Source organism: Elephas maximus, chromosome 7 (genome assembly GCF_024166365.1).
Source record: "Elephas maximus indicus isolate mEleMax1 chromosome 7, mEleMax1 primary haplotype, whole genome shotgun sequence".
Classification (NCBI taxonomy): Eukaryota; Metazoa; Chordata; class Mammalia; order Proboscidea; family Elephantidae; genus Elephas; species Elephas maximus.
In genome coordinates this window covers 116885030-116898541 of record NC_064825.1, presented here as the reverse complement: position 1 = coordinate 116898541, position 13512 = coordinate 116885030, and the positions used below count along the sequence as shown (strand labels likewise).

Here is a 13512-nt window from a genome sequence, read left to right as displayed (position 1 = left end):
GGTTTACTGATGAGGTGCCTGACAAATCTTTTCATTAGGGAAATATGAGTTTCTATAAAATCACATAAGGAAAGAATGAATAGAAGCTTGCCGTTTTGGGGAAGAAATGACATTTAAGTTGAAATATACATTATGAGAATTAATTTGAATGAATATAATGGGCACAGAGCATTTGTCTTTGCTTTATAATCAGTCTTAGCTTTGCAGCCAAAGAAAATGTTTTAGAGATAATTTCCAGTACATTTGCCTCAAAACAGTATTGCATATTGAATATTAAATACAAAGATTGCATGGATTCTTAATGACCCTGTAGAAGGCACTTTTTACTTCTTTATTCCTTAAGCTGTAGATCAAGGGGTTAAGCATGGGAATGACTAAAGTGTAAAACACTGAGGCCATTTTGTCAGTATCAAAAGAATGAGCAGATTTGGGCTGCACATACATGAACAGTAGAGACCCATAGAACACAACCACCACTGTCAGATGAGAACCACATGTGGAGAAAGCTTTTCTCCTGCCCTCAGCAGAATGCATTCGAAATATGGCTATCAGAATCAGCAGGTAGGACAGCAGGACAACCAGGAGGGATGATATCAAATTAAATGCTGAAAACATTATGATCAACAGCTGTACCTCTTGTGCATTTGAGCAGAGCATAGGTATCAAGGGGACATCATCACAACAGAAATGACTGATGACATTAGAGCCACAGAAGGTCAATGTGAAAATCTTAATGGTGAACATCAGAGACTGAAAGATACTATAAATGTATGGAATACCCACAAGCACATGGCAATGTCTTGGGGACATGATAACATTGTAGAGCAGAGGGTTACAGATGGCCACATAGCGGTCATAGGCCATGGCCGACAAGATGAAAAGTTCACTGATAATGAACAAAATGAAGAAAGCCAGCTGTGTGGCACATTCATAATAAGAAATGGTATTTTTATTCACAACAAAAGTTACTAGCATCTTGGGACAAATGACAGTAGAATTACCAAGATCAATGAAGGCTAGGTGTCTGATGAAAAAATACATAGGCTTGTGTAGGTGGGAGTCCACCTTGGTCAGGATGATCAGGCCTAGGTTTCCCATCACTGTGATCATGTAGATGAGGAGGAAGACCCCAAAAACGGGCAGCTGCAGTTCAGGGCGCCTTGTGACTCCAATTAGAATGAATTCGGTCATCGCAGTTAGGTTCTTTTGGTCCATTTAGTCCAGTTATCTCTTCTGAGAAAAAACAGATATGCTTGTATTATCTTTCATATAGCATCGTCTAAATAAACAGAAGGCAAGAATTCTACCACTGAACCACCGATGCTTTCTTCCTTCGTATGTGTGGTGAGAAAATTAATTTTTACATCTTACTTTAGTAATCTTTACAATCTCCTTCATCCCAAAATAGGAGGGGTCCATATAAAACAAAGTATTTACTGATACAACATAAATTCTAAAGTAGATCAACAGTATTTGTTATTTTGTTAGTAACAAACACACATTTTTATTAATATAGAAATATTATACTTTATTTTATCTGCACAATGTCATCAGCATTTTACTTTAGAGCCCTTCCTTTTTTTTTGGTCTGAGAATACTTACAAGATATTGATATTCTTAAAGAGAGTGAAAAAGATAACATGAAGTTAGTGAAACAAGTTTTATGGCCCCTTATTAGTTCTGGCCCCTTCCAAGACCTTCAGCAAGGCCTTAGCAATGCATTCACGTAGTGATGTATCCTGGTAAGTGTCCTGAAAGCAGAATATTTTAACCATGATCAGTTAAAGGCACATTCTCTTACCATTCCAACATCCTTTCGATTACACTTCACCAAATATCAGTTTGCCTTGGGGTACCAGTAGGCATTTCTGGGGTCCAAATAAATAGGATTCGAGTTAATGATATTTGAGGCTTAAAAGGTATATTTTGATGGTTCAAAACAATGACATATATCACTTAGTAATGCTATCATTCTGGTGTTAGAATAGCTTCTAAGAACATGCCTACCACCTAGTATGCTGAAATGTGTCTTGAATTTAAGAAAGTTCATATTTACAGGTTTTATGATGTTCGTCACCAAGATCATTTTGTCTATAAATTTGTTTCTATTTCTTTCCCATTCTAAATAAATACTCACATTTCTGTTTCAATTTGTATTTCCTTTTTAATGGAAACCTTCAAATTTGTATAAGATTTCAAGACACAGATGATATGAATCCATTCCTGCTAAAATCAATGGTCTATATCAAAATCCAGAGATTTGTACTACTTAATTGAATGTGGTCTATTTCCTCTAACATAACAGCGTGGAGATGAGAGACTCCATAAGGTATTTAGAATATGCACTTCTGCATTTATATCATCATATATCCTAACTATCAATTTATTTCTGGAAATCTACAACAGATAACTTGCAGGGTAAAAGACTGTGATTTCCAGATATCTTAATGATAACACCTGCCCTTTCATTTCATAAAATTTTACAGAGAATGTCAGTAAATCAATGTGGAACATCCTTGATTGGAATTAATGAAGCTCCTTTAGTTTAATCCACTTGGATTCCCTTTTACGTCTTCTCACATTCATTGCCTTTTAATGAAAACTTAGGATTCTGTAAGCATGAGTTTTGACTGGAACAGTAAGTAGGTTTCCAAATATTCACTAACATGAAATACTGCACAGAAGTATTACAGTGTGATAGCATGCCCAGTGAAATTACCAGGTAGAAAATTACTGGCCTCTGACAAGATCTTAGTTTGTGGCAGGGATCTGCTGAAGTCCTGAGGTGAACTACAGGCAGATATCTGCTAAGGATGACTTTTTATCCTGTGGCTGGCTGGAACTTTCAGGAGAAAAGTAGTAATTCTAGGAGTCTGATAATTTCTGGTTCAATTTTGCCAGCCTGATCCAGAAGATTGAGGGCAATACTGGAGATTGTGAGTTGCCTTCACCCCTTCTTCCTAGAAAAGGTTGTGTGCTGTTTCTGCAGTAAGTTTCACTCTCTCTTCTGGGTCTTTCTTCTTCCACAGTATAACGACTATAAGCCTAACCCCTTTTGAAAACTTTATTTCAAATTTGCTCTATTGTAAGTTCTGATATCATAGATATTTACTGTAGAATACTTGATTGAGCAAAGAAATTTGAATTTCTAGTTCCATCCTACCATCTTTAGTTCTTCAATGTTCTCTAAGAATTATTCTAGTGTGTACTGAGTCTATCAATATCTTCAGCATCAGCCACTATCGCCCTGTCAAGATTCTGGGTTCTTTGACCCACTCATTCTCCTTTTTGGAAAAAAAGTATCTCCGATTTGTTCTGAACATCTAAATGTGTACATTTTAAATATCTCTGAGAATGGGTCATCCTTAATGCAAGCAGAATATAGAAGTTTGCAAATAAATAAATAATTTCTCAATTCTGATACATGATAATGTCAGGTAGGTATTATTTTAGGTGCAGGGAGTTCTTTATATCACCATAACTCTTAAAAATCATACTATTTCCTAGTCTACTTCATCAGTTTATAACACCCATTCAGAAAAATCAGTAGTAAGCAACTAGTAGAGAAAATAAACAACAAACATCATCATCGTGATCAACAGCAACAACAAAAATGCATGTTTTCATGGGAAATTCTTACACAAAAAGTGTTCGACATTAATGAAATGTTCCATGGTACATACTTATACTAACAAGATTCATTGCTTAACAAATATTTCATTGGACAAACTTGCAATAAAATAATATTTATTAAATATTACAGCAACAGGTACAAGAGCCTTGGTCACATGTATTCCAGAAAAAATGTTTACTTTTGAGAAATTCAAAATGTATCAGTGTGTTCTGTATTATATCTTGCATTCTAATCTTAATTTGTTGTTGTTCTTCATTGCTCTTGAGTTGGTTCTGACTTACAGTGACTGCATGTATAACAGAACAAGATTATGTCGATTCCTGTGTCATCTTCATGGACATTGGTATGTCTGAGTCCACTGTTGGGCCTACTGTGTCAATCCATCCCATTGAAGTGTCAATCTACCTACCATCCTATTGGGCCCCTAATTTAATAAATATGATGCCATTTTCTAGCAATTTTCCTTTCCTGATGTGTCCAAAGTAGGGGTAACATTAATAGATTATATTAAATTAAATTGGTGATGAAATTTTGAGGTATTTCTATCTCCCTCATCACTTTCAGTGATCAAATGTCACTATCAGTTACCCCAAATCAAATAGAGCTCTGGGTACACACTTAAGTTTTAGGATTCAGTGTCCTTAAAACATCATAGAGCTCCATGGAATCCTAGTTAACAAAAGAGAAAATGAATGTTTGCAGTGAAGTTGAAGGGATCAACAGCGAGTGACCATAATAGCGTCTGCAGTTAAGAATCATGGAAAATGACCAATATCCAGGTGACAATCAGAACCAAAGACAATTCTTATCTACTCACCTGGAGTACAGAATCAGCTTTTCTTTTCTTGAATGATTCTCTTGTTTTCTTTGGTAGGAGGAATTTATGATTTTCCTTCTCTTTGCCATGTTCCCTGAGGAATTAGCCTGTATGTCACTAGTTATACCCAAATCATCTGAGGGAGCTAAAAAAAAAAAAAATTGCCTTGATTTCTCTGTTAATTATCTAAGACGCACTACATATTCCCCAGAGAAAAAATAAGGGGTAATTCTATGAAAAAAACAAAACACAAGTGATCTATGTAGTCCCATGGAATGTACATGATGTAAACATATTCACACTCTTACACAGTCAAGAATTATAGATATAAGAACCTAGATGTAAATTTGTCCATGAGTAACTGAAATTTGACAAAGGGCCAAAGTCCATTAAACAGGGAAAAAATGGTCTCTTTAATAAATGGTGCTGGCATAACTGGATGTACATCTGTAAAAGAAAACATACCTCATACCATACACCAAAGCTAACTCAAAATGAGTCAAAGACCTAAATAAATAACCTAAAAAGATAAAGATCATAGAAGAAAAAATAGGGACAATGCTGGGGGACTTACATACGGCATAAATAGTATCAAACCCTAAGTAACAATGCACAAACACTGGAAAAGAACTAGATAACTTGGCGCTCCTAACAATTAAACACCTATGCTCATCAAAAGACTTGACCAAAAGAGTAAAAAGAGAACTACAAACTGGAGAAAAAAGAAATGGCTACGACATGTTGGACAAGGGTCTAATCTCTAAAATCTAGAAGATACTGCAACACATCAAGAACAAAAACACAAATTATCCAATTAAAAAATGGGCAAAGGTCATGAAAAGGCACTTCACCAAAAGACATTCAGGTGACAAACAGACACACGAAGAATTAAATGCATGAGATCACTAACCATTAAAAAAAAAAAAAAAAACCATTAGAGAGATGCAAATCAAATCTACATTGAGATACCATCTCACCCCAACAGTATTAGCACTAAATCAAAAAACACAAAATAACAAATGTTGGAGAGGTTGTGGGGTGATAGGAACCCTTATGCTCTGCTGGTGGGAATGTAAAATGGTACGAACATTTTGGAAGATCATATGATGCTTCTTTAGAAAGCTTGAAACAGAAATACCATACAATCCAGCAATCCCACTCCTAGGAATATACCCTAGATAAACAAGAGCCATCCCACCAATAGACATAGGCACATTCATGTTCATTACAGCAACATTCACAATATAGCAAAAGGATGGAAACAACTAAGTGCCCATCAACAGATGAATGGATAAACACATCATTGTACATAAGTGCAATGGAATACAATGCAACCATAAAGAGCACTGTTGAATTCTGGAAACATCTCACAACACAACCTGGTGGGCACTATACTGAGTGCAATAACTCAGTCATGAAAGGACAAATATTGTATGAGACCATTATTATAAGTACTCAAAGAAAGATTTACACATGGAAAAAAAAAACATTCCTTGATGTTTATGAGGGTAGGGAGGGAAGAAGGAGGGAAAATCACTAATTAGACAGTAAACAAGTGTAAACTTAGGTGAAGGTAAGGACAACACATGTCCTTGTTATTGTTAGGTGCCTTCCAGTTGGTTCCAATTCATAATACCCTTATGCATAACAGAATGAAACACTGCCCGGTACTGTGCCATCCTTACAATTGTTCTTATGCAGCCACTGTGTCAATCTACCTCGCTGAGGGTCTTCCCCTTTTCCACTGACCCTGTATTTTACCAAGCATGATGTCCTTCTCCAGGGACCAATCCCTCCTGAAAACATGTCCAAAATATGTAAGACACAGTCTCTCCGCCCTTGCTTCTAAGGAGCATTCTGGTTGTACTGCTTCCAAAGCAGATTTGTTCATTCTTTTGGCAGTCCATGGTACATTCAATATTCTTCACCAACACCACAATTCGAAGGCATCAATTCTTCTTCAGACTTCCTTATTCATTGTCCAGCTTTCACATGCATATAAAAAAAAATGCATATGATGTGATTGAAAATACCATAGCTTGGATCAGGCGGACCTCAGTCTTCAAGGTGACATCTTTGCTTTTTAACACTTTAAAGAGGTCTTTTGCAGCAGATTTGCCCAACGCAATGCGTCTCTTGATTTCTTGAGTGCTGCTTCCATGGCTGTTGATAGTGGATCCAAGTAAAATGAAATCTGACAACTTCAATCTTTTCTCTGTTTATCACGATGTTGCTTATTGGTCCAGTTGTGAGGATTTTTGTTTTCTTTCTGTTGAGGTCTAGTCCCTACTGAAGGTTGTGGTCTTTGACCTTCATCAGTAAGTACTTCAAGTCCTCTTCACTTTCAGCAAGCAAGGTTGTGTCATCTGCATAAAGCAGGTTGTTAATGAGCCTTTCACCAATCCTTATTCCCTGCTCTTCTTTGTATAGTCCACCGTCTTAGATTATTTTCTCAGCATACAGATTGAATAGGTATGGAAAAAGGATACAATCCTGACGCACACCTTTCCTGACTTTAAACCACTCAGTATCTCCTTGTTCTATCTGAGCAACTGCCTCTTTATATAAGGTTTCCTAATGAGCACAATTAAGTGTTCTGCAATGTTGTCCGTAATTTGTTATTATCCACACAGTCGAATGCCTTTGCATAGTCAATAAAATGGTATTTGCTGCTTTCAGTCAAGATCCATCTGACATCATCAGTGATATCCCTGGTTCCACTCCCTCTTCTGAATCCAGCCTGAGTTTCTGGCAGTTCCCTGTCGATATATTGCTGCAGCTGTTTTTGAATGATCTTCAGCAAAATTTTGCTTGCATATGATATTAATGATATTGTTTGATAATTTCCACATTCGGTTGGATCACCTCCCTTGGGAATAGACATAAATATGGATCTCTTCCAGTCAGTTGGCCAGGAAGCTGTCTTCCATATTTCTTGGCATAGACGAGTGAGCACTTCCAGGGCTGCATCCGTCTGTTGAAACATCTCAGTTGGTATTCTGTCAATTCCTGGAGCCTTGTTTTTTGCCAATGCCTTCAGTGCAGTTTGGACTTCTTCCTTCAGTACCATTGACCTCTTGAAATGGTTGAATATTTACAATTTTTTTTTTTTTTTTTTTTGGTGTAATGACTCTGTGTACTCCTTCCATCTTCTTTTGATGCCTCCTGCATTTTTTAATATTTTCCCCATGGAATCTTTCACTATTGCAGCTCGAGGCTCGAATTTTGTCTTCAGTTCTTTCAGTTTGAGAAATACTGAGAGTGTTCTTCCCTTTTGATTTTCTATCTCCAGCTCTTTGCACATGTCATTAAAATACTTTGCTTTGTCTTCTCTAGCTGCCCTTTGAAGTCTTCTGATCGGTTCTTTTACTTCATCACTTCTTCCTTTTGCTTTAGCTGCTCAACATTTGAAAGCAAGTTTCAGAGTCTCTTCTGACATCCATCTTGGTCTTTTCTTTCTTTCCTGTCTTTTCAATGACCTCTTGCTTTCTTCATGTATGATGTCCTTGATGTCATTCCACAACTTGTCTGGTCTTCAGTCATTGGTGTTCAACGTGTCAAATCTACTCTTCAGATGGTCTCTAAATTCAAATGGGCTATATCCAATGTCGTATTTGGCTCTTGTGGATTGCTCTGATTTTCTTCAGTTTCAGCTTGAACTTGCATATGAGCAATTGATGGTCTGTTCCACAGTTGGCCCCTGGCCTTTTTCTGACTGATGATATTGAGCTTTTCCATCATGTTTTTCCACAGCTGTAGTCAATATGATTCCTATGTGTTCCACCTAGTGAGGTACATGTGTATAGTCGCCATTTACACTGGTGAAAAAAGGTATTTGCAATGAAGCCTTTGGTCTTGAAAAATTCTGTCATTCGATCTCCAGCATTGTTTCTATCACCAAGGCCATATTTTCCAACTACCGATCCTTCTTAGTTTCTAACTTTCACATTCCAATCACCAGTAATTATCAATGCATCCTGCTTGCATGATTGATCAATTTCAGACTGCAGCAGCTGATAAAAATCTTCAGTTTCTTCATCTTTGGTCTTAGTGGTTGGTGTGTAAATTTGAATAATAATTGTATTAACTGGTCTTCCTTGTAGGTGTGTGGATATTATCCTGTACCGACAGTATTGTACTTTAGGATAGACCTTGAAATGTTCTTTTTGATGATGAGTGCAACACCATCCCTCTTCAAGCTGTCATTCCCGGCATAGTAGACTATATGATCGTCTGATTCAAAATGGCCAATACCAGTCCATTTCAGCTCACTAACGCCTAGGATATCAATATTTATGCATTCCATTTCATTTTTGATGATTTCCAATTTTCCTAGATTCATACTTTGTACATTCCAGGTTCCAATTATTAATGGATGTTTGCAGCTGTTTCTTCTCATTTTGAGTCATGCCACATCAGCAAAGGAAGGTTCTGAAAGCTTTACTCCATCCATGTCATTATGGTCAAGTCCATTTTGAGTAGGCAGCTCTTCCTCAGTCATCTTTTGAGTGCCTTCCTACCTGGGGAGGCTTATCTTCTGGTACTAGATTAGACAATGTCCTACTGCTTTTTATAAGGTTTTCGCTGGCTAATTCTTTTCAGAAGTAGACTGCCAGGTTCTTCTTCGTAGTTTGTCTTATTCTGGAAGCTCAGCTGAAACCTGTCCTCCATGGGTGACCCTGCTGGTATCTGAATACTGGTGGCATAGCTTCCAGCATCAGAATAACACACAAGCCCCCACAATATGACAAATTGACAGACACGTGGAGTGGGGGATAACACGTAAAAAAAAAACATGTAGTATAGGGGAAATCAGCACAACTGAGCAAAAGCAAAAGCATAGCTGTTTCCTAGACACATCCAAACACTTTGAGGGACTGAGTATCTGGGACTGTGGGCTGAGGATCATAGTCTCGGGGGACATTTAAGTCAGTTGGCATAACATAGTTCATAAAGAAAATGTACCACATCCCACTTTGGTGAGCAGTATCTGGGGTATTAAAAACTTGTGAGCTGCCATCTAAGACACATTTTTTGGTACCATTCCATCTGGATCAAAGGAGTATGAAGAAAAGAAAAGACACAAGGCAAATATTAATCCAAAGGACTAAAGGACAGCACGAACCAGAGGCTCCATGAGTCTGAGACCAGAGGAACTAGATGGTGCCTGGGTACCACAAACTATCACTCTGAAATGGATCACAACAGACAGTCCCAGACAGAGAAGGAGAAAAATGTAGAAGGGAATTCAAATTAACCAAAAAAGACCAGGTTTACTGGTCTGACAGAAACTGGAGAAATTCCTGCAACTGTGTGAAACCATTCCCAAAGTCCACTTTTCAGAAAACAATTAGAGAGGCCTATAAAACAAACAAACAAAACACACCTGAAGAATGTACTTATTAATTCAATCAAATATACAAGGCCAAATGGGCAATTCCTGTTCCAAAAGCAAGATGAGAAAGCAGGAAAGGACAGCAACTGGAAAAATGGGCACTGGGAACCCAGGGTGCAAATGGGGAACAAGCTGTCAGATTGTGAGGATTGCAGCCAAGGTCACAAAACATTATGTGTATACATTTTTGTATGAGAAATTAACTTGAGTTGTAAACTTTCTCCTAAATTACAATAAAAAAAAGGTAAAGAATTTTAGATACAATGGAAAAAATAAAGTACGTGTCAGCTCAGTCCCAGTAGAACTGGAGCAAAGTCATGATGAAATAGTAAATGCTTGTATCAGCATTACATAGGGTTTTTTCTTTGACTTTATTATCCAAAAAAATAGAAAGTAGGTATTGAGTTATAAATATATCATTTAACTCATACATGTGTTAAACTCATTATTTAATCCATACATTTAACCCATATTATTCCCGTATTCAGAGAATGCCAAACTTAGTTAAAATATGTAATTTTCCTGCAGTTGTACAATTAATAACTAGAGGATTTGAAACTAAAACTTCAACACTCCTGGTCTATATCTGTGAATGAGTGATATACACACACATATATACCTTTCTTTCCATATGACAAACTGGCAATAATTGTTGTAAGGCAAAGCATTAGCACAGTCATTACCTCAATTGTAGGATTTCCTGAGCTACCACCCCTGTTGGATAATGTTTAGTATGACCTCATAGAAATTCTTATCTATTTCTGAGATCTCTATTCTGCTCCCTCAGTTGATTCCAGTGTTTTATGCCAATACTATACTGCCTTAGTTATTGGAGTTTGAAATTATATAGTAGGACTATTCCCAGTTTTTTTTTTTTTTTGCCATATTGTTTTGGATAGTGTAGTTGTATTGCCTACAAGTACTCACTGATTTCCAAATGCAAGTTAGAATCATATTGTGAATATGATACCCCCCCCTTCACCCCTACATGAATCAACTTGATTTTTATTCCTGGTTTCTAAGCTGGACTGCAGCTAAGACCAACAATAGGGGCTGACTAGATCAAGAGGGACTGCCTAGAAGCTTGATGCTGACTAAGCCTCGGGATGCATGACATAATCTATCATGGCCATGTAGTGAGGCCAATAAAGGCCTAGGAATCAGAGGTTCAGTGGAGCTTCCTAGGTGGTGGGAGATAACATACACTCTCTGAAGGGTAAGCATGTTTCCTGAAGACATGAAAGCTCTGTGCTGAGACCCCTCCCAGACTTCGCTCTGTGTTTTAGCATCCTTTTTTCTGCTAGATCAAATGTAGCCCATTACCTGGAGTTTGTGAGACATTTCCACAGATTATTGGACCTAAGAAACAGAGAAGGGGCTGGTACCTGCTGACTTAGCCCTGGGTCAATGAGGATGAATTAGCCATGGAAGGAAAGCTGACATTTCCACCAGATGCAGTTGGCATGTGGAGTAGAATTTATCACACACCACACATTTGGTGTAAGAGGTGGATCATCTTAGCCCTCTGGACAGGTTTGAAACAATTCCCTGGTGGGACTCACTTGAAAGTTTTTGACATTACTATATCTTTAGATAAATACATGGAAAATTCATGATTTAAAAACATTGAGTCTTCCAGTCTGAATATAATGTATCCCTCTCCATTTGTTTTAGTTTTCCTTAATTTAGCTCAGCTATGTTTTTTTTATGTTTTGTATTTTTTTAGTATACAGGTATTACATGTCTTTTGTTCAACTCATTCTTATGTACTTTATAGTTTTTATATCATTGGAAATAGAATTAAAAAAATTACTTTCCAGTTGTTGGATATTAATTATTCAATTATCTAGGTAAAGTACGTAAGTACCAAAAATGGTGAGAAAATTATTTCTATTCATTAAGAATATGATACCATACTGGTGCTCTCAAGTCAATTCTGATTCATAGTGACCCTATAGGACAAAGTGGAAATGCCCCATAGGTTCTCCAAGGGGCAGCTGGTGGAATTGAATTGTTGACCTTTTGTTTGCCAGCTGAAATCTTAACCACTGTGCCAGCAGGGTTCCAACAACATGATAGTCTAAACAAAAATGTCTAAAGAAAATATAAAAACTATTAGTTCTAAAAAGTGAATTTAATAAGATCCCAGTATGTAAAATTAGCATATGAAATACAATTTTATATTTTGTATACTAATTTCACATTAGGTATGATCAAGCACATTTAAGGAATTCAGCTTGAATTTATAGAGACGATGCTTACAAATCCCTCCCAGGAACCTTACAATATTTTGAGAACTCTAGAAGAGAGAACTCACCCATATCTGTGTGTACTACAGGTAAAACCTAGTGGCAAATTCTTGACTTGGCTTTCTATTCACGAGAAGCATTTGCAAGTTCAATCTGAGATCCCCTATAAAAACTTAAAAAGCACATTTAAAAAGCCTATATAATAAGTTACACAGGTATATAAGGACTGCCAAATGAATGAGCTAATCTGTCTTGGAAGAAATATAGCTGGAATGTTCCTTAGAAGCAAGGATGGTGAGACTTCTTCTTGTATACTTTGAACATGTTATCAGGAGGAACCAGTCCCTGGAGAAGGACATCGTACTTGGTAGAGGGTCAGCAAAAAAAGGGAAGACCATCATCAGGGAGATAGACTGACACAGTGGCTGCAAAATGGGTTGAAGTACGACAAGAATTGTGAGGACGCCACAGGATGGGGCAGTGTTTCGTTCTGTTGTACATAGGGTTGCTAGGAGTGGGAACAGACTCGAAGTAGGAACAACAACAAAACAACAATATAATAAATTATCATTCTTGGTGCAACAATAAATAATGATGACTAGTCGTATTTAAGATCAACAGTAACTTTGTTTTGGAATTGTTTTTGATTAAAAGGGGGGTGGCGGTAGAGAAATTTTATGTTTAAAAAAAATTATAAAATACTCTTGTGCGCTATCAAATTCTATCCTGATCATTGAGCTATTTTACATCTCTTCATAAACTATGAAGGAAGGCCCAGGAACCTTATGATATTTTGAGAACTCTAGAAGAGAGGAACTCACTCATATTTGTGGGTTCTACAGTGAAATCTAGTGGCAAGTTCTTGACTTGGTTTTCAATTACAAAAAAAAAAAAAAAAATCCTAGATATTGTAGTTTGGGTTCTCTAGACAGACAAAGCCAGTGAGAGGTGTATATGTGTATATATCTCTCGAAAGGATGGTGATTGTAGAGCTAAAATTTATGTTTAAATAAATTTTAAACATAAATAAATAAAATTTATGTTTAAATCAGACTAGAACCTGATATACACACACACACACACACACACAGATTTACTTCAAGGGATTGGCTCATGCATTTGTGGGTCTGGCAGGTCCAAAATCCCTAGGTCAGGCAGCAAGCCAAAGACTTCTTCCAGCTTAAGTTCCAAGACCCACAGGTCAGACAGTAGGCCAGAGAATTCTGCAAGCTCATGTCCCAGGATACTGTTGTTTCTTTATTTACCTCTTTATTATCCATTCATACTTTCCCAGCTACTATCTACACATTTAGAGTGTGGTCATGAGAATCATCATATTCCCCACTAGATATCAAAGGAGGAAGAAAATCAAGTTAAATGCTAGCAGATAAAAATCATCTCATCTACATATGTGTTT

At 37.0% G+C, this 13512-nt stretch overlaps 1 protein-coding gene across 1 annotated transcript; it reads right to left on the bottom strand.

Moving 5' to 3' along the window:
- Positions 1-273: 273 nt before the first annotated feature.
- LOC126080529 (olfactory receptor 8K5-like) lies at positions 274-1215 on the bottom strand. Its single transcript, XM_049891731.1, has one exon. It carries the CDS (start codon positions 1213-1215, stop codon positions 274-276), a length of 942 nt encoding a protein of 313 aa, XP_049747688.1.
- Positions 1216-13512: the final 12297 nt, after the last annotated feature.